The sequence below is a fragment of the Anomalospiza imberbis genome, chromosome Z, assembly GCF_031753505.1.
Source record: "Anomalospiza imberbis isolate Cuckoo-Finch-1a 21T00152 chromosome Z, ASM3175350v1, whole genome shotgun sequence".
In the NCBI taxonomy this organism is placed as follows: Eukaryota; Metazoa; Chordata; class Aves; order Passeriformes; family Viduidae; genus Anomalospiza; species Anomalospiza imberbis.
In genome coordinates this window covers 62,237,389-62,257,806 of record NC_089721.1, presented here as the reverse complement: position 1 = coordinate 62,257,806, position 20,418 = coordinate 62,237,389, and the positions used below count along the sequence as shown (strand labels likewise).

The 20,418-nt window shown below is 45.5% G+C and overlaps 1 protein-coding gene across 15 annotated transcripts in view; it reads left to right on the top strand.

Moving 5' to 3' along the window:
• PSD3 (pleckstrin and Sec7 domain containing 3) overlaps positions 1-20,418 on the top strand; it is a 141,861-nt gene that overhangs the window by 25,397 nt on the left and 96,046 nt on the right. For 12 of the 15 annotated variants that reach the window (XM_068176215.1, XM_068176212.1, XM_068176218.1 and 9 more), the window contains 4 exons: positions 128-1,196; positions 3,230-3,610; positions 17,565-17,771; positions 17,876-17,956. In XM_068176215.1, the coding sequence (XP_068032316.1) occupies positions 128-1,196; positions 3,230-3,610; positions 17,565-17,771; positions 17,876-17,956 (1,738 nt within the window). Of the gene's footprint in view, positions 1-127; positions 1,197-3,229; positions 3,611-15,882; positions 16,019-17,564; positions 17,772-17,875; positions 17,957-20,418 lie in introns of those variants that run through there. The other 3 variants (XM_068176216.1, XM_068176224.1, XM_068176221.1) reach the window with 3 other exon arrangements.

Genomic DNA, 20,418 nt, shown 5'->3' with positions numbered 1-20,418 from the left:
TTCGGATATTTACTCTGCAGGGGAGAGCTTTTTTACTCTGTTAGGAGCAGGCTAGAGAGAGAGATCAGACTTTTTGCTTTGTGCCTGTGGTAGATAAATCCAGGGTCTCTCTCCTTTTACTTTGCAGGTAGTGGCCGTGGAAGCAGCAGTTTGCCTCCTCATACCATCATCAATGAATTTCCAGAGTACGGCACTGTAGAGTCGAGCAGACAAGCGCTATCGGCTCCATCGGCTCCATCGACGTGCCAGGCCGAGCCTGTAACACGCAGTCCAGAAAGACTGAACAGTCACCACCATGTCAGGCCTATTCCTCAGTGCGCAGCTCCTGCTGATAATTTGAGACCTGATGCAGGGGCAGTGCAGCTTCACACCTCAGAAGAACCCACGAGTAATCTGACAGAGATAATGAAAATCTCTCTACGGTTAGAAGCAACAACGGTGCAAGAAAGAGCAAATACTTCTCTCGATTCAGAGACGCAAATGGAAAAAAAGAGTGTTGCTGGCAGGCAAAATGTGCAGGCAGCCAGAGAACCAGTTCCAGCAGGCCAAGAAAAACTCTCAGACATGCTTCTTCCATCTGAACGAACAGCTGAGGAAAAAAAGCATTTGATCATAGAGAAAGATCTGGCTTCAGTACGATCTGGAGAAAAGCAGTCTGAATCCTCACAAGCCATAAGTAATAAAGCAGAGGAGGTCCACATAGCTCAGGAACCAAGCTGTCACAAGCCATCTGTGACAAACCTGGAAGCAGTCAGCAGAGTAGAGAGGGGGACACATTTTGAGGAGTTTTCAGAGTACAGACAAGGCAAGATGCAAACAGGTACTGAGAGAAGGCTTGCTAAAGAGGCAGCTGTGAGTAAACATGTAGAATTTCAAGGTGTGGAGATCTTATGGCTGCAAAAAGCTGAGGAGCAGCGAAGAAAGAAGCACTCACTGCTGGACTCTGTGTCTGTGGACAGGAAGGCATTCCCCAAAACATCCAGCCACCCTGTGTCACCAATGGTCTCCCCAGGCTTGCCTTCCTTGCCAGAGAGTGACTGGAGTGAGGCCTGTGAAGACCCAAAGCTGGAACCTGCTGCCTCTGGAGCCACTCCTCTACCACTGCTCGAAGAAAGCGGGAAGGATGAAGTGTCTGTGAAGGACAGGAAGAACTGTGGTGAGGAGGAGATGGCTGTGCTTGCAGGAGGCCAGGGCAGGTGAGCTGGTACTAAGAGGGTAGCAGGGGTAAGGCAGGGGTTCTCTTGTCTAGGCATGTGGCTTGTGCCTACCTGTTTAGGAGCTCCTAAGAAGCAGCAATATTTGTCTGCTGCCTGTGGTTGTGGTGTTTACAGTACTGGTTTACGTAGCTGGTTAGTGCCTGAAGTTGGTACTGAAGCCACTTCACACCATCTTACTGAAGTTTGCAGTCCATTTCAGGTTTTGAAACATAAAGATCAGAAGTCTTGCTGTTTGCACAGTGATGTCCATGTGATGAAGCATCTGTAGCAGGTGTAATTGGGATCTGGACATGCCATGTGTCCTAGGGTGACGTTATGATGCTCATATCACCAGTCATGTGTTCTGTTTATGCTGGATATTCTATTCTGTGCCTTCAAGACAGGCTCTGGGAGCGAAGGCGGGGAGAAGAAGCATGGAGTTTTGTTGTCAGCCTGCACTCACTTCTCCACAGTCTGCTGGACACAGAACTCCACTGTGTTGTCTGGGCAGGGACGGGGCAGAACACAGCTCTTCCTTGCTTTTTAGTTCATTTAGCTAGCTGAGGCAGTCCAAGTTTCCCTGGACTGGTTTTCTTTCCTTTTTCTTGGATCCATTTGAACCTGCTCCAGAGTGGGGCCCGGGGAAACATTGAGACCTTTCACTTTGTGGCCCACCGGGGTCTACCGTGGGCAGCAGCAGCCTTTCCCAGTGCTGGAGGGACTGATAACAGAGTGACCACTCCCCAGAGAGGTTTTCTGAATTTGTCATCTCTTCAGAGTGACAAATGAGTTTTGTCATCTGGTATTGTTCATTTTTTGTGCTGGCGAGTGCTTTGCCTATTAAATAAACAGGTTTTTCCCACTTCTCTCTGAGGAAATTCTTCCTGAACTGACTGGGGGGAAAGGGCTGTGTGGGTCTGCTTTCTGGGGGGGCCCTTTTTGGAGGTTTTCTCCCAAATTTGCCCTAAACCAGGACACCATGTAATTAAATACAGTTGTCATGCAGGCCTGGCCATACGCACCTGAACAGATTTTCTGGTTTCGTTCAGAGTTTGTACAAAAACTGTGACAACCTCTGAATGGTTGGATAATAAAAACATTAAGACCATGTCAATCATAGGAGGATAAATGCTACAATATGTGCTTTCTGTATTATCTATCTATCTGTGTTTATATAATTTTAGCAGTACATATTGCAAGAATGGCATGCTGCTTTGCATCCTGATTTGCTTGCTTTTTTTTCCTGATGCACATCTCTGACAAAACAAAAGGTTCCACTGGTGCGCTCTGGGCAAATCATGCCCACTTCGACCTGGAGAGGTGTGTGCTGCTGAGACAACATCTCTACAAAGGAGGCTTTCCTGCCTCTGCACCTCTGTATCTGTGGAGTTTTGCTTTGGCTAGTGCATGGGATTACTTGGGCTGGCTACCCTAACCTCTGGCATGTTAAGGAGCAACAGAGAAGAAAACTCTTCAGGGGAATGGTATACCTTTCCTTGCATCAGCAAGCAGGCTGAGTCTTCTCCCTTCAAATCTGGTTCCCCAGGCTCCATATTTTTAATTGCACGTGCTTCCCTTTGCATTTTGGAGTGATTTCCTTCAGCTTTTTGCTGAAGACCCTAGTCCTAGAACTGCAGAGCTGGCAAATTATCCTTCAGGGGCAGAGGCTCCATCTGGATACACATCTCCAGCATGTGCAGTCTCTGGCTTGGCACTGGTGCTAGGATAGATCTTGCACACTGTGCTTTTCTCTTTTGCACGTAAGCAGCGGATCAGTTAGACAATTATTAGGATGTCTCCCAGCCCTCTTCTTTTACCCAGAAAATTGTTTCTTTCTATGTCCGTGGAGAGGAAGATGATGCCAGTCATAAAGAGACATAGTGCAAGGAAAAACCAGCATTTTATCTGCAGTGCCCTCTCTTGCGTAAAGCTACGTTAACCTTTCTGCTCAGAAAAGTGGAAGGTGAGAAGGGTTGCCCAAAGTCTGAACCTTGCCCCCAAACTGAAATGAGCTGTTTCTGGTTAATTTTCAGGATGGTGGAGGAGGGAGAAGCTGCCACAGGAGGATACGAAGATTTCCTTGGGCAGAGGCACTCTGACATCTCCACTGATCTGTACAGCTCACAGTTTGAAAACATCCTAGACAATGCATCTTTGTACTACAGTGCGGAATCTCTGGACACATTGTACTCGGAGCCTGATAGCTACTTCAGCTTTGAGATACCACTCACTCCCATGATCCAGCAGCGCATGAAGGAGGGTGGACAGTTTTTAGATAGGACATCAGCCATGGGGCAGACAGATGTGCCTGACAGAAAGGTGAAGGGATGTGGTGAAGGCATTGCCAATGGCTTAAGGGATGCAAGCGAAACACTCTTCAAAGGAGATGTCACAGAAGTCCCTCATCTGGAAAGGTAAAAGTAGTGGGTGAGCTTTCTGTGTGCCTGCTGATTTTCCCCCAACCTCTCTTTACTTCAGTGTACTGACAGAGAGTGTAGTTTTGCCTCTTTTAACACTTCTAATTTTCTACAGAGAATAATTTCCAGGATGACTGCAGGAGAGAAATGAGCCATCCAAACCTGCCATTCATAAGAAGAGTGCAAATTTACATTATGAAGGTTTATTAGGCAATGCTGATGTGTTGATAAAAGTCTGTCTGGTATTATCACATCTCTGGGACCTGTCTCTGGAGGAGTTAGTTATTGGTTACAAATGAACCTTGTTCAGCTACAGGTCCTACCTGAATTTTTTGGCTGCAACTTTAGGAATGGTAACACTTTGTGTACACAAATGAGTTGTCCAAATGCAGTTTGTGATCTGGATGTTAAACATGTGCCTTTGGGCACAGTGTTTCCTCTCTTGAGGCCAGTGGGAGTTTAGAACATTACTTCTACTGGGATGAGATTTTGCTCCCACCACATTCACAGGTTAGCTGCTTCTTTCGTTTGTGCACTTAATGAAAGAGAAGTGAGCACTAAAAAAAGGTTAAGAGTTTCTGATTAAGTAAAAGGAGAGGTGAGAAAGCCTATTAAAAGAAAGAGTCATGTGAGAAGCAAAAACTAGGCTGAGTGGTCAGAAAATACTGTACAATTGTAGAAAATCACTCTGTGTGCAAACTTTTCTTACAGTGTGCTGTTAAAGAGAGTGGGGACAGTGAAAGGCAGACACAGACCAAGTAGGAGGTTGAATTAAAAGCAGAGTGGTGAGGGTGCAACACACCAGCTAAGCGGTGAAGGACCTTGTGAGTGACAAAGATGTCTCTGGTCTTCATCCTCCGGGGACAGGATCTAAGAGTCCTAGGACTATTCCCTTAGATGGAACTAGTCTAGTTAGAGCTTTTCTGGAACTAAAGGTGGGAGATCTTTTATCTGTTTTATTTATTTTGTGCAAAAATGAAAGAAGTCCTTTGAGCAGAAGTAGTTTTGCTAACTTTATGGATTAAGGTACAGTTTGCTCTTAAAACAGCAGGCAGAAGGACGTTAAAGTTTAAAATATTTTTCCCTCAATCATACAGTAAAAGAGGTGTTTAAATCTTGTGCATGCATGGTGCCTGCCAATAGGCAATAAGTGACTGCTAATCTGCAATAACCTGTATGGAGCCAGAAACTGAGGTCAGTCCTGAGATTTGCAGCTCCTTACTTACAGCAAAACCAAAGGCTGACATAAAACTGGACATGGGAGAACACGCAGCACATTCAGATCTAGATTCTGTTACTCCGTAGTTGCAGCAACTAGTACTTAAAAGATACTGTCAAGTAAGGCTCATGAGGACAAAAATTATGACAAAGACAAGGTGTGCTTAGATGAGCCACATCAGGTACCTGCCTAATGTGGATTTCACTAGGAATTAGTTTTAGTTTAGATTTGCAGCCATACTGATAAACTAGCAGTAGATGTTTACTTTTTTCCTCGCTTAATTAGAAAAAAAGAAAAAAAAGTGTTTCTGGTTTGTTAGGAATAAGCCTCAAGGGCTCTCCTAAGGTAGATATGCCAGTAGAGAATGTCACCACGGCAGGATGGCTAGCCACGAGTATGCCCAACAGAATAATCCTCCCAACAATAATCTTACAGCTAACACCACCCTTCCTCCTCCAGTATTCCAATATCATGTTGTATTGCACTAGGCGTGTATGTTGTGTGGTGACTGACAGGCGACTGACAGGTCGTCAGTACTACTTAGTTGGAGCCAGTGGGGAATCACGGTGTTAAGAGCGCATGGGTGAGAAGCAGCGTGTGCGTGCTGGAGCTGGCGGGAGGTTTATCGCAGAGGGGTTAAGGCGGTGTGTCATGGTGATGCTCAGGTGAACCAGAAATAGCCTCCTGAGCCCTTGCGGCTCAGGGAGTTTGAACGCGCGGTTGTGTTGCCTGAAGCAATCCTAGACTTAGGTTTACCTAAGTCTGTCTGTGCGATGCGTGTATGGCACCTCTGTGCCTGCTGCTGAAGCTCTCGTTTCCTACGGTGCTGTGAGCCTGCGTTCGTGCTTGGTGCTGCAATCCCTCTCGCCTGTTTCCCTCCCCTCGTGAAATTCCCTGCCTGGCGCTGCAGAGCAGCGGGGGCACCCTCCGCAGTGGTCCAGCCCTCCCGGAGGAGGAGGGTCGGGGGGAGGCAAGCGCATCGCCCTGCCGTGCCCAGCCGCGCGTGGTGCCACCGGCGCGCTCCGTGCGCTTTGCCCGGCCAGGGCTCCCGGCTCCCGCCGCCCTCTGCCTGGAGGAGAGCGGCGGGAGAAGCCCCTCCCCGAGGGGTGGGGGTGGCTGTGGGGGCTCGGCATGTGGACACGGGCAAGTGCAAAGGGAAGCGGGGGGATTTCGGGTGCGGGGGTTTGGGAGCAGAGCAGGGTAATGTGGCAGTGCGGGACAGCAAGGAGCATGAGACCCCTCCCCTTTTCCGGAAACGGTACTGCCAACCCGGGGGAGCAAAAACCGAAACCAAAATCTCAGCACTGCCTTGTGCCGTGGTATTTCGGTGATATAAAAAGTGACTGGGGAGAGAGCATGCTTCCAAGTACCAGCACTTGTTGTATTGTGTTTTTACATCTTTGTAACAGTTCTGTAATGGTTTGCCCCTTCACCCCCCATTTTCCCCCAATGGTTCCACCCTGAGCTCTCCCACCCCTCCTCCAATGCTACCCCTCCCTGGTGCCTTGTCCATCACGCAGCTCCTTATCCCACCCTCCCAAAATATTCCACCTGAGCATCGAGTGAGTGGACAAAGGCCAGGGGTCCCTCCCTTAACCTTCCCCCATTGGTTTGTATGTCTGTCTGTCCTCCTGCCTTCCACTCCCCCGAACTCCCCCATTGGGCGGTGAGCGTCCTTCCCCCTTGTCTCCGCCCAGGTACTTAAGGTGATTACGAAAACCATGGAACTCCCATTCGGCCGCAGGGACGTGGAACGCAGAGCTCCTCGGAGCTTACAATAAACCTGAGACTTTTCCCCCGGCCGTGAGCCGGCTCCCTCATTACCTCCTCGGACGCCGCCTCTCCTCCGTACAAGGCAGGCAGCGCAGCGCTCTGTCTTGGCCGCTCCCCGACTCTGCCACAAGACACGGGAGTGTCCTCGCTGCTGACCGTGCCTCTGCCGGGCAGGCGAAGCCAGGGGGCTTCAGAGAGCACAGCAGCACGCACTGGTTAATGGGGGAGCAGTGTGAAACACGAGCAGTTCTTCCTGGCCCAGAACAGAGGGGGATGGCTGACTTGAGGGCAAAGAGCCGGTGGTTTTTCACCTGGAAATTGAAAGCCGTGTGCCAACTGGGAAAAGAGGAGGCGGGGCTCCCTGTGGCCATGCCCTCCTGTTAGCAGGTAGCTGAGCACCACAGCCCTTTCTGCACCTGTCCGGAGGGATCCAAAGCGTACCTCACACAGGGAGCGAGGTTTTGATGCATAAGGACAAGGAAACCTGGCCTCGTAATGAATAAGCGGGAGGGTAACATCCTTCTCCGCTCTTAGGAAATTGCTGGCTTAGGGAGGGGTCAACTCTGGTATGTGAGGGCCGGTCACATGCCTCCAGAACTGAAAAAAAAAAAAAAAAAAAAAAAAAAAAAAAAAAAATTAGAAGCTTGCAGGCTGCGAGTTCCATGAGCTCCTAGGTGTCTGAAGATTTCATTCATGCTGTCCTCCCTGTCAGCTGCTGGCCGTGGTTAAACGCAGTAAGTCCTGGCAAGGGCTGTATGATGGACCTGCCTGCTTTGCAGCCACATGCCATGCTTCCTTAGGGTAGGGGGATGTCAGCTGCCCCGGGGTCTTCCTGCAGAGCAGGCAGGCTTACTTTTTCAAGTAGCCCTTTCCTGGCATAGCTTAGGTGCCCTTTGTGCCTGGCCAGTGGAGGAGGGATGGTTGGGGGAGAAGGGCGTGCAGCTTGCCTTCCTTTGGGACGCTTCGTGTCTTTGGGGTGGAGTTTATTCTCTTTAAGTTCTCTGAGATTAGCTCAGTTGGTTAGAGCATGATGCTAATAATGCCAAAATTGCGGGTTTGATCTCTGTTGTGGGCCGTTCACTTAACAGTTGGAGTCAATGATCCTTTGTATCCCTTCCAATGCAGAATATTCTGTGATTCTGTAGTGATTAACCCTCTTAAGGGGAAAAAAAAAATCTGCAGCTGAAGTAGCTTTAAATTTACACAGGAGGGGATCGGAGAACAGGGGGAGGAGGGGTAGTGTGTGAGGTTTCAGGCTGAGCGACAGCCATTCCGGTGTCAGGGCACCTTGGGATCCTCATGAAACAGGCTGAACCGCAGGCTGCCAGTGTAATGAAGCATTGTAATGACAATAAGGACGTTGCATTTGGACCGCGTTTGATGCCCTTGTCTGTTTGTTATCCTTGCAGAGGCATGCAGTCGCCACTGCCACACCCATGCTCCAGGTGCTGCACTACTCCCTTCCCATGCTAGTGGGCTGTATTAAGGCGAGCAAGGCTCAGCCTTCCAGTCTGGGAATTCAGTCTTACTTTTAGGGGCAGTAAGGAAAATTGTTAGCAAGCTGCTAACAAGACATCGAGCTTGAGTATATGTTGCCCGGACTAGGTGTAATAATTTGGAAATTGATTGAAATTGGTGGTCCAAGTTAGAGTGGGGTGAAAGAGATGTGTTTCCAAAGCAGTAAGATATTCCTGAGGGGAAAAGGAGCTTTCTATGTATACCACAGACAAAGCATCCGCGTGACTAAATGAGAAGTGTGAAATTATCTCTATGACGATCTCTATACTTCCCGACCTTAAGGACTGGACTTCTTTTATTGTTTCCTTTTACTGCACACTTTACAGCAGGTTTTCATTCCCTCTCCCTTTGTAGGTAGAGTCAGAGTAAGAAATTTTTAAAAACCCACAAAACAACAACAAAAAACTTATGGCATTTCTTTTCCTGCCATAAGTGCCTTTTCCTGTTGTCTTGGGAAGTATTGTGCTTGTTGGCAGGACATTGCCCAAGATTTTTGTAAATCCAGAGAGAAAATAAAAAATCTGTATTGCAACTCCTAATCCTCAAAAATGCTAAATATTTGCCACCTGCCATCATCTTCAAAGAACTGGTGGTGCTCAGCAAATTCTGCAAGTCCTGTTTTTTTTTTTTTTCGTAGAGATGCAAACACAAATTTAGTTGCATATGTATTCAAGAGGGGAAGAAAACAAACTCCCTAAAGCAATCTGGCGATTCTCAAAATAAATTCACAAGAATGTCGCCTGAAATTCCCAGGGTACCAGGTTACTTTTACTTGTTGGGGCCTCTTGTAGTAGTTCCCATGGTAGATATTTTTCTTCTGTGTATAGGTCATTTCCAGTAGTTTCTTACTTGGTCTGCTTATTCCTTCTTAAGACAATAAACTTTGTTGACAAATAAATCCAGTTTTGATTCCTCTCTCCGGGTTGATTCTCTAAGTCTCTTCCCAGTTTATGAGTACCCGCATGCCAGTTATAATTTTGGTTTTCAGTTTGCACACTGGTATTTTTGTCAAAAGTAGCTTGTATTTGATTTTTCAATGTAGTTACAAGACTCAATACTTAGGAATCTAACATGGAATCTTTATACTTTCATTTTATTTGTCTGTCTGATAGAGGTGTAGTAGAGTTTTTTTTCACTTTGAAGATTAACTTTGAGACCCAGTTGAATTTTTTCATTTAGTGTGAAATCTGCTGAAATCCCTATTTTTCTGAGTGGATGTTTTTTCACCTTCAGACATGCCTCAGCTCATGGCAGACTCTGGGACCTAGGAGACATAGGTCAGTCAGAACATGGTACTTCATATTTGCTGCCAACCATATGCCCAGCATAAGAAAGGTTATTCAGAGGGATGGCATTGGTTATTGCCCTAGAAAAGCAAATGCATCAAATGCATCTGCAGCTGGTGAGCAAGCAAACAAGCACTGGAGCCCATTTGCTGGGCTCTACGTTAGCCACATGGGCTAATGCATCTGTCAGTTGTTGAGCCGCTGCTAACCACAATATGCTGGCACGGGTGTATGTTGAATCCAGGTAAAGACAATTCACAGTAAATTTCTGGCACCACTGGCATTTTGACAGCTGAGGATTTGCCTTGTTATTTCACAGCCTAATAACTTCTGAAATATTATGCTACGCTGTTCACCTTGCTGTTCCCTCCAGGAAGGTATCATCACTTTATCAAGGCTCTGGAGATACGCTGTACAGAGTTTGCCTTTGCTTTGGCTGAGGTCCTTGGAGCACCAGTTTAGTGAAAGTTTGTAAAGCTGCTTCTAGTTCCTAAATAAACTGTTGTTTTACAGAAAAAAAGGGCTACTGACTTTTCGCCTCTTCAGTTCCCAGCCTCCTCTGTAAATAAACAAAACAAAAATCCAGGAGCTGACAGAGACAGAAGAAAAAAAGAAAAAAAAAAAAGTGGAGCAGCTGATCAGTTTGCTACACAAAGCGCCTCAGTATAGAGCTGTCAGCAGCTCAGCTTTAAGCTGGCATCTGTTGGCACGTCTCCATTACAGTCAAAGCCATTTAGGTCAGGAAGGCTTGATTCACCAAAACGGAGGCATCTCTGCCAGCTCTGAGCTGGTTCCCAAGTGCAGCCTTGCCGTCTCATCTATTAGCCATGACTGGCTGCTAGTCAGGCCCCTCTCCACAGGCCCCTCTCCACTTACTGTCAGTTAAGTCTCTTCTTCCTCTGTGTGTGTGCTGGGATAGAGAGAGACGGAGCCTGGCAGCTGGCAGGACGGCATAGAGAGGCATGCGTATCTTCAGATGTGATGCTGCAGCAGCGGTGGAGAAGAACAGGGCACGCAGAGCATGCAGACTCCCTGCTAACACAGCTGGGTGAGCTGTGGGTTGGTTAGTGGTTGTTTTTTCTTTGTTGTTTTTTTCTTTATTTACTATTCTGAGGACAGGTGGTTCATTTTGCTCCATGGTTTCAGTGTAAAGCTCCTGTGTGATACTAGTGCCAGTGCTCAAGTGCTTCATCTGCACATTTGCAGGGAAGCCTGAACCAAAAGGTGTAAACACATGTAGTTTTATGCATCTGTTTTGCTCCCTGCCAGGGAGGACCAGCTGCCTGGTTAATATGCTTTTCCTGAGCCTACCCAAAAGTTAAACCAAGCAGTTAAACCAAGCTGAAGCATGGAAGGGAAAGTCCTCTGCTGTCGTCCCACTCTTGGTCCTGTCCTGGAGAACCCAGCAAGAGCCTTATAGGGAATGAGGGTCAGGTGGGTGCTCAACACAGGGATGGTGGCTCTTGATACCTGGAGCAGGTGGGCTCTGAGGGGAGAGCCTGAGGGTTCGTGGAACATGTAGGGGCTGAGTGTTTTCTGAGCAAGGTCATGGGTATGCAGTGCATTTGTTGGGTCTGTTTTTTATTTTTGTTGGGGCAGGTGGATCAGATCCTGAGTATGGGACAGTCCCAATGCTTTCAAGAGACCTGTCTATGTGTCTATGCATGTCAGAAATATCCATTGCAGGGAGGAGCCTTTGGATATCCTTTGTGGTGAGGACTAGGTTTTCACTTTCTAGGCATGGTGACATTAATGTGGTGAATGTCCATTAGCAAGCACTAACCCATGCCGTAGTGATGTATGAAGCCTGAGGTCAAAATGGAGTCAAACCTGAAGTATTTTTAGCAAGACATTTGTACTTCAGGTGGCAGTGGGCCAGCATGTCTGTGTAATAAAGTACATGCTGTCTTTCAAAAGGGCTGCAATCCTGTCCCTGCATGTGGTGGGACTTCTTGTTCTAATGCTGTGATCCTGCAATGACAATTGCATTTGCTGTATACAAGCCTACAGAAATGGTATTTTCTGAATGCTTTAGCTGCTAGCTCCCTTTTTTACAATCAGTAGGAATTATTTTAATGAAAGAAAAAGACAAATTATTACAGGAAAGAAGAAGTCATTATTTTTGAACATTAGTATGCATTTCAGCCTGTGAAATTGACTTTGCATATGTATTGTATTGATAACCAATAAGGGATTACAGGGATTATTACTTTTTAACTTTGCTCCTCTCCTTATGATGTGACAAGGTTGAGGTGCTTTTTAATCGATGCTTGGTGGTTATTCTGGCTTCTGGACACTGTCCTCGCTTTGTATGTCCTGGCTGATGCTGTGCTTGTGAGACACCCACTGAATTGAGTTGCAGCAAAGTGCAGTTGTGTCAGTCCTCAAAAGAGGGATCTACTTCAAAGCATGTCTTTGAAGAGAACCCGTACGTAGGACTTCAAAGCTGATTAAACCATTGGAGTAAAATAGCACACTGAGTCATCTGCTAGGAAAGGGCATTACTTTTATTTTTTTATTATTTTTCTCCTCTTCCTACATCCTATCTTGGACAAGCCCTGCAGCTGAAGGTAACTGGCAAGGTAAATCATTGCTTGAAGTGCTTTTGTGCTCACTCTCTCTTGGTCTCGAAGAAGCTTGTTTGGAGCTGTAGCAAAACTGCAGCACAGCCGTTCCCAGCCCGTTTGTGTGGTCGGGTCATTTGTAGCAGGAACTGAGTCATCACATCACATCCCACTGCTGCCGGGATTTTTCACTTTCTTCAGTGGGGCTGCTGCTTTCAGAGCTGGACTGTTCAAGCACAGCTTTTCAGGTCCTTTTAAACAAAATGCAGACTGTGCCACTGGTTATGTCTGGTCTGCTCTGAAATGTGAAAGGATGTCATTCACTGAACAGCCACATCTCTCTGAAGGGTTGCAGACCAGTGATTTGTTTCCGCAGGGCAGGACATAGAGGGTGGAGCAGAGGAGTGGGGACAGGCACCTGACTGTTTCTGATTTGTCCCTGCCATGACAGGCTGTTGAACTAGTATTAGAGCATGCTTTTCATGGACAGAGTTGATGGTTATGGATGGAATGCTGTCCTGTTTCAGAACTGGGAGGAGAAGGCTCGGAGTGAAAGTGTTTAAAACAACAGGGCCAGCATTATCAGCTTCAGTGTGGCTGCTCGGTGGACACCGTACCCTTGCTGAAAACGAGGTTGGTTTGGGCCATAGCTTCAGCATGCCAGAACGTCTCTCCACCCTTCCTTACTTTAATCATTGCTGCATTTTGTTCTGGTGGGTTTTGCTGGCAAATGCCGGACACAGCTTACCTTGGAGTAAAGCTGATGTTAAAGGCATGCACATTTATTTGAAAGAAAAAGTTGTTTTTCCTCCTGTTCCCTCCTCCTCTAGTTCCAAAATGTCTGTGAAGGTTCCAGCCCTGTCTTAATCCAAGCTCCCCTGCAATTAGTGCAACCAATGCACTCCCTACAGAAATGTATGCCAGATGAATTAGAGTTCCTTGGGGAAGGAACGTAGCCATCCAGGGAGTCCGTGTGCCATAGAGCATATGCTGTGCATCAGTCTGGTAAAAGGGGCAAGCTGGGATCACTGAAGTGGCTGTGATGAGGATAGCACTTAGGCTGAATTGTCACATCCTGCCACTGAGTGTCAACTCTGAACATCACTTCTTTGTTAGCAGCTGGGCCAATTGATTGGTGCCTTTACTCCATAAAGGAAAATGCTAATAGGCGTTTTTTTCCTTGGGATGAAGAAGAGAGTTTTTTCTCCATGGATTTGCTACAAAATTAAGAGCATACCAAGGTTTAAAGCATCATAAACTCACACTCAGGCTGAGGTTTCCTCTTGAAGCATAGTTGGCTGGGAGGGTAGACCACTGAGATATGAGATGCCTGTTATCAATACCATTATGTTACTGGCCTTGCTGTGTTTGTTTTTTCTGGAAATTGCAGCCATTCTTCAGTCAAACATTACTGTGTAGAGTTTCAGTTTTGGTGGGACCTGGAATGGGAGATGGGGGCAGGAAGTGAATCTAGAATATTCACAAACAGATCAAGTGTGCTAAGTGCTGAGCATGGCAAGATTGAGATAGTTTGGTATTGGGAGCTAAATCACTGTAGAACTGGTCTATGATGGAATAAGTGAATAAAACAGTATAAAATGCCTAGCAGTTGTGGTGTATTACAGGAAAGCTGGAAAGCCTGGCAGAGCTTAGAGTCTACAGCTTACATGTTTTATCTATGAGCTTGGAGAACTGTTAGAAAATATTGCATTTACCACAACAGCTGCTTATCGAATTCCTGAAATTTCTGCTGGATATGGTGATCACAGCCTCTGTGCATTCCGTGGGAGTGTGGGGATGCTTTGACAGAAGGAGAAAGGATGCATCAGGAGTGCATTGCTGGGGACAGAAATACCACGGTTTGTAGACCTGGTTTCTGGCCACAGCTCATGTGCTGTGAGACTAGAGAGGTCTGGAGGTTTTTTGTAGCTTCTGTTTTCTGTGTTTTCTGGTAGCAGAGATTAATGTGTCTCTGGATAAAAATCAGCAGCCATTGCTGGACAGGCATTTACCAGCAATATCATCACAATCCCTTTTAGCCTTGAATCTAGGATTAGGGGGAGTATAATCTATTACATTTTTCAGCCTGTGTTTTTCAGTGGAGGTTTCTCATTTTCATGTGATAAAGAGTAAAGCTGCATGAGAAATCTGTGTCCAGCCTTGCTTTGTATCACAAAGCCCTTTCTTGGCACTGTTTTGATGGCAATGCTGCTGTGGATTCTTTATGCGTAGAAACTGTAGACTGCAGAAGAGAGACCTATTTTCAGCCCTGGTTGCTCTTAGCTCTTGATTAGAATTCATTATAAGCATTTTACAGAGGGAGGCAAGCATTACTGAGTTCAGAAGATTAGTAAACGGAGGTGTGAAAGGAAAATGATGGACCTGGAAAGCATTGAAAGTAAGAAGGGACATCAGCCTTTTCCCTGAGTAACACCACTTGGACCCTGGTAAAATATGCTGCCCTGAATGCAGCTTGCACAGTATCCATGCACAGGGCATCTGCATTTCCTAAGCCCTCAGTGACATGAGCACTTGAGTCTTTGAGCCACCTAAACCCACTTGAAAGCTGAAGTCTCACTTTACTGCTAAGAATCTGTCCTTTCCCTGAACAAGAGGCTTATGTTACAGACAACCTGTATTGATTTGACAGCCTTTTTGTACTTGTACTTTATACTTCGTGAGTATAAAAAGTACTTACTTAATACTAATTTTTTGTACTAGCTACAAAAAGTACATACTTAGCCCCACTTTGTACTAAGTAATAAGCTAATCAACTGTCAGAATTAACTACTGGAATAGTAGAAGGAAGCGTCCCTTATTCTTCAATGCATGTATGGGCACCCTCGGTCAGTATGAAGCTTTAAAATGGAGAAGTTGGAAGGTAGTTTTTTTTTTATGCAGCCCTGTTGACTAGTTTTGGCAAACAGAGGAAAGAGCACACGCTCCTTCTTGCTGGGTGTTCCTCCTTCATATCCCAGCCATGGCTTCTAGAAGCAAAGCAGAAGCTGGGAGGTGCTGTACTCTTAATTTCACTAAGTGGCAGTTGCTGGTGCTTCCTTTCTAAACTTTTGGTGATTTGTGGTAATGTTGAATCTTGTAGTGCTCTGGTTCCTAGCAGGGTACAGATGTTTTCTTGTCAGCTTTGGCCATCTTTCAGGGCTATAAATACTACCTTTAATTAAGTGCAGTGGTGAAAGAGGACTGTGATGTATAGTGAGGTGAGGCTCTTAGTTGGCATGGCTTTTGAAGCAACATTTTTACATTAAAGACTATGTAGATTTGTTAGCTCACTTGGGTATGCCTTGCTCTTGTCAATTGTTAGAGATGGGAATTTGGAATGGGTTGTGCCTGATTTGAATGGATAAGGTGTTGCTCAGGGCTTGTGTTAGGGTACGCTGTCATTTGCTTTCTTCACAAGTTTGGTATAGGCCAAATTTAGAGAATTTCAGACATTTGCTAGTAGTCTTGGATAGGGCCAAGGAGGCATTTTACACAATGTCAGGAGGGGCTTTTTTATTTTCTTGGATAAGTGATGGCTAGTAATATTAGTGTTGTTGGAATTGTGTTTACAGTATTAATTTCCTACTAGGCATTGAGGCTGACTCCCTTTTGTTAAATCACCATTTTAATTACACTGAAATAAATGCAAACCAGTGCAAGCCCCCAGTTCTTGCAGGAACAGGTTAGATTTCTGTTTTCCACACATACGTGATAAAGAGGTTGTACCCACAGGGTGAATGTGTAATATTTCTGATGTTGTAGAAGCACTGAAAGAATGGAAGCAGAGGTAAAATGGGCAAATCGCTGTTCTGTACTTGTCCTTCTCTTAAACCATTGATGAGAAGAGAGGTAGCAAGCAGGTGATGATTTGTGGCATGCAGAATACAATTTTTTTTTTTATTTTAAGCTCACCTCATATGAAATCTCATCTTTGAGGAGTTAATGAGTAGCCTGCTGACATTTGAGTAAATAGCTAGACAGTTGTTACTGGAGCACAGTGATCAGTTGTTTTAACCATGGCTTGTCAAGTCTGAAAATTACATTGGTATGTGAAGCTCTGGTATGTTGTTTAAAGTGTGTACAAAGACATCTTTAACTTATTCTACTCATGTCTGTCCTGTGTTGTAGATGTCGGTGAACCCAATGGGAAGAATGATGATGTCTGACTTATTTCAGAAGGCTGAATGATTTCTTTATTATAATTATGCTATGATACATTAATATACTATATAAAAGAGGACAGTTAAAACTACATGCTACTCTCTTTATCATATCTAACTCCCAACTGGTGACCCTGTTCTCCAGAGTCCAGACACAGGTGGATCTGATTGGCCATCAGGCCCAAACAATCCACTGTGATCCAACCAGGCATTCGCTCTAGGTAAACAGTTCTCCAAACACATTCCACAAGAGAAAAACAAGGAGCAGAAATAGAAATTGTTTTCTCTTTCACTTCTCTCTGTGCACCTTTATAAAAATCCTGAGAGAGAGAGAAATGTGCTTGCCACAGTCCTGTGCGTGACCCTTGCTGATCATTCATTATCCCTGTGTAAATGGCATTTTAGTAAAAAGAATTTCTATATAGTATAAAAATACAGAAATAAAAATAGAAATGCTGTCAAGTGCACACACTCACATACATAGAGCTGAGATTTTGCAAAAAATTTCATGCCAGTGTCAGAGAAAAACTCTTCTAAAGTTAAAAGTCTGCCTTTGTGCAGGGGTGTGTATGTGGGAGTGCACTTCTTGGTGTGGCAGGCTCTTGCCTCTTTCATGGGAGAAGCAAAGCAGGCACACAGCTCAGCCAGAGCCTTCCTATTGTACTAGAGGTGGGAGGAATCTGTAAATACATGATTTATCTGAAGTGCCCTGGAATTACCATGCTGAACATCTTGACTTTGAGCAGCAGGTGAGGGAAATAATTGCCACCATGAGGGAGCAGGAGGGAAGCAAGGAGTTGTCCAGGCTGGCATGGATGGTTTGTGTCTCTCCACTGGGAGAGACTGGGTTCCTTGCTCCGAGTACTGCTTTTTCTAGTAGTGCCTTCCCATGGGATGTCCACTGCTTATGGGCAACACAGAAGCCACTGAGAGTTCTGGTGATATTATTTTAGATTTAAGGAATTGTGTTGTTTCCAGGACAACTGGGGAAGAATGAGGAAGGGACTTGTTCTGACTCAGCTTGGAGTAACTGATCACCCTAGCTTAATCACTGCATTTCTCCTGGAAAATTGATAATTTCCTAGTTTTAAAGAGGCCTCTTCAAGCCAAGCAAGCATTTGGGTTAAAAAATACTAATGCAAGAAGCATTAGTGCAGTTGCAGCTGTAGGCTGATAATACCAAAGAGCTCTCTCTGAAGTGAGCCCAAGTTGAGGGTAGGATAGCACAGTTAGAAGGAAAGTCCACGTTTGTTAAAAACCCTTAACTTCTGACTGCCAAGTGAATGTCCCTCTTCTACACTGCTCCTTCAATTAAGTGGATTTTGTTACATTGTGTCATCTTGCCTCTGTACAGTTAATTGCCTGCTGTTATAAGAGGAAGTGCTAATGTAGTCTTATTTTTCTTCTTTCCATATTCTTTTAATCTCACAGCAATGTTGACCTGCAGAATGTGGTGTTAGACTCCAGTGCAGCCATGGGGAGCAATGAACTTCAGGAGAAAGATGCCACTGGAGCCCTTGGCCATGACCTCAGCAATGGCAGCAACAGCAATTTGGAAGCAGCCAGGCGCCTGGCTAAGCGCCTCTACCATCTGGACAGGTTCAAACGCTCTGATGTGGCAAAACATTTGGGTAAAAAGTATGTGCTGATATGAGTATGTGCTTGGCCACATTCTTATTGATGGTTCTGGAGGGGTTCACTCTTGAATGATAACTTTTACTTATTTATTCACTTTTCTTTAGCAATGAATTCAGCAAGCTTGTGGCCGAAGAATATCTTAAATTTTTTGACTTCACAGGCATGACACTGGACTGTTCGCTCAGGTACAATTCCATTTGTGGACTTCTTATTCTTATTTTAGTAACAGTGCTGTTTGCAGTATTGTCCTGATTTACATGGTTGTCCTTTTGGGATGTAATAAGATGAAGACAGAACTGTGATGTATTGTGGGGACAGAAATTTCGTCTTCTGTTTGGCTTGGTGTACTACCCTACTCTAGTGCTACTGGAGTGGTGGCCATGTGGAGAGTGAAATATTTGGGTGGACCTGCCTAGGGATGGTTCTTGAAAAGCTAGAGAAAAATGTCCAGTTGCTGCCAAAACAGGGAACTTGTAGTTTGCCAGGTGCTAGTGAGGAATTACAGTGTTGCTCACAGCTGATCTGTGCAGACTCTATTGCAGATGCCTTTTGGAGCTTACCCTGCTTTGCTGCAGTGCACTAAGACCAAGGTTTGGTGTAGTTTGGCAGCTCCCCTCTCTGTGTCTCCCTGAGGAATCCAGGAACGTGCAGAACAGCAAAAGCTTCTACGTGGAAAAAGCTGTAGTGAGTTTGATAACTGTCGGAGTGGGGGTTTGAAGACCCAGCCCTTTCATTTTCTTTCCTTTTTACACTAGAATTAGACCTCAACAATGTTTTTTTTTGAGTGCTTTTTTTTTTCTCAAAAGTCAAAACACCAAGTTTTTGTAGCAGTGGCCTGTTAGCACAGTTGCTGGTGTTCTGGTGTTTGAGGGGATTTAAATGAGTTTAACTCATTTGACTGAGGTTACTTAAGTGGGAATTTTTTTCCTAATGAAAATCTAGAAGGTGTGCACGCACTTCTTAGCTCCTTTGCAAATGTATTTCTGGGGGTCTGATGCCATGAGACCATAGCAGATCAAAGGCACCCACAAAGTCCTGCCTTCTGAAGGTGGTGGAAATGGAACATGCCTGCACAAACATGAACCGCCTGGTCCTGAGGCAGGGGGAGTGGAGCCAAGCTGGAGCACCCACTCAGCATGGGGTGGGAGCTGCTGGGCAGTGGGAGGGGTGTTGCTCAGTTCCATGTTTCAGCACCCCTGAAGTGTGATGCAAAATATACCCTTCTTATAAATTGTGAAATCCAACACATAACTGCTTTGTGGCACATATTTAGGAGGTCTCCGCTCCCTGTAGATCTCCTGTTAATATTAGTAGTTAGGACTTTCTCTAAAATGTGCCCAAGCTCATGTAGGACTTAAAGAAGCCAAGGGGTTGTTGAGGTTTCAAAACTAGCTGCAGTAATTGCCAGCTTAAGCATGCAGCAGCAGCTGGGGACAAAAAATCGTCCCAAAGCCTGAGGAAACTGAGACATGCTTCCTCATGCTTGGCAGAGAATGAGAGGAAACAGTGCTGTTGTTGCTGGCTCACTGACAAGCTGTGGTTTATCAAGCATTTTGGGGGCAGCTGTTGAGATCTGTGCTACCTCGCAGCTCTGGGAAGCTGTTGTGCAGCATCAGTGACAAGTGTGAGACCTGGGAAGGGTTGCTCCTTCACTGTCCACTCCCTGGATCCATGTTGCCCATGCACCTCCTGAATACATCTCTTGCAGCCTCTGCAGGATGACAGGAGGGAATGTGGTGCTGCTCCAGCTCCTCTCAGTGTGCATTCTGAGTCCAATCCTGCATATGGGGAGAGCAGACTTAAGGCTGCTCAGGGAATTAGTTAGTAAGGTTCCCTGGGAAAATGCTTCTGAAGGTGCTGGAATCCGTCAGTACTGGTCACCACCTCCTAAGGGCACAGGAGCAGGCAAATCCAGACAAGGCAGAAGGCTAACTTGAATGACCAGGGATCTTCTGGAGCTAACAAAAAAAAAAAAAGGTGTTCGTCCCATGTGAGAAAGGTCAAGTGATGTGGGAAGAATACAAATTTGCTGCTCACCACTGTAGAGAGAAAATTCCAGCTGACAAAGTTCAGCTGGAGTTGAAAATTGCTAGTACTTGTATGGGACAACAAAAATATATTTTTTAAAAATAAGTCAATAGAAAAAGGCAATGCAGAATGGCTTAGTGCATTGAAGGACCATGGCTGTGAGACTGATAAACTCCCAGCTGACCCTGAACTTGTATGGGATCTGTTGCTCCATCTGGATCATCATAAGTCTATGGGGCCACATGATATTTATCCAGAAATACTCAAAGAACTGGTCGATGTCATTGTGTGATCTCTCAGATTATTTTGGTATGGTCTTGGGCATCTGAAGAGGTTCCAGTTGACTGGAAACTGTCTAACCTTCAAGAAGGCCAAGAAGGATGACCCTGGAAACTATAGGCCTGTCAGTCTTACTTCAGTGCCTGGTAAAATAATGGGGAAAATTATTCTGGGAGGTATTGAAAAATACCTGAAAGGCAATGCAGTGATTGGTCACAACCACCACGGCTTAATGAGGAAAAGGTCCTGCTTATCCAACCAAATTTCCTTTTAAGACAAGGTAACACACTTAGATGATAGAGGGAATACAGTTGATGTGATCTTTTTGGATTTCTGTAAA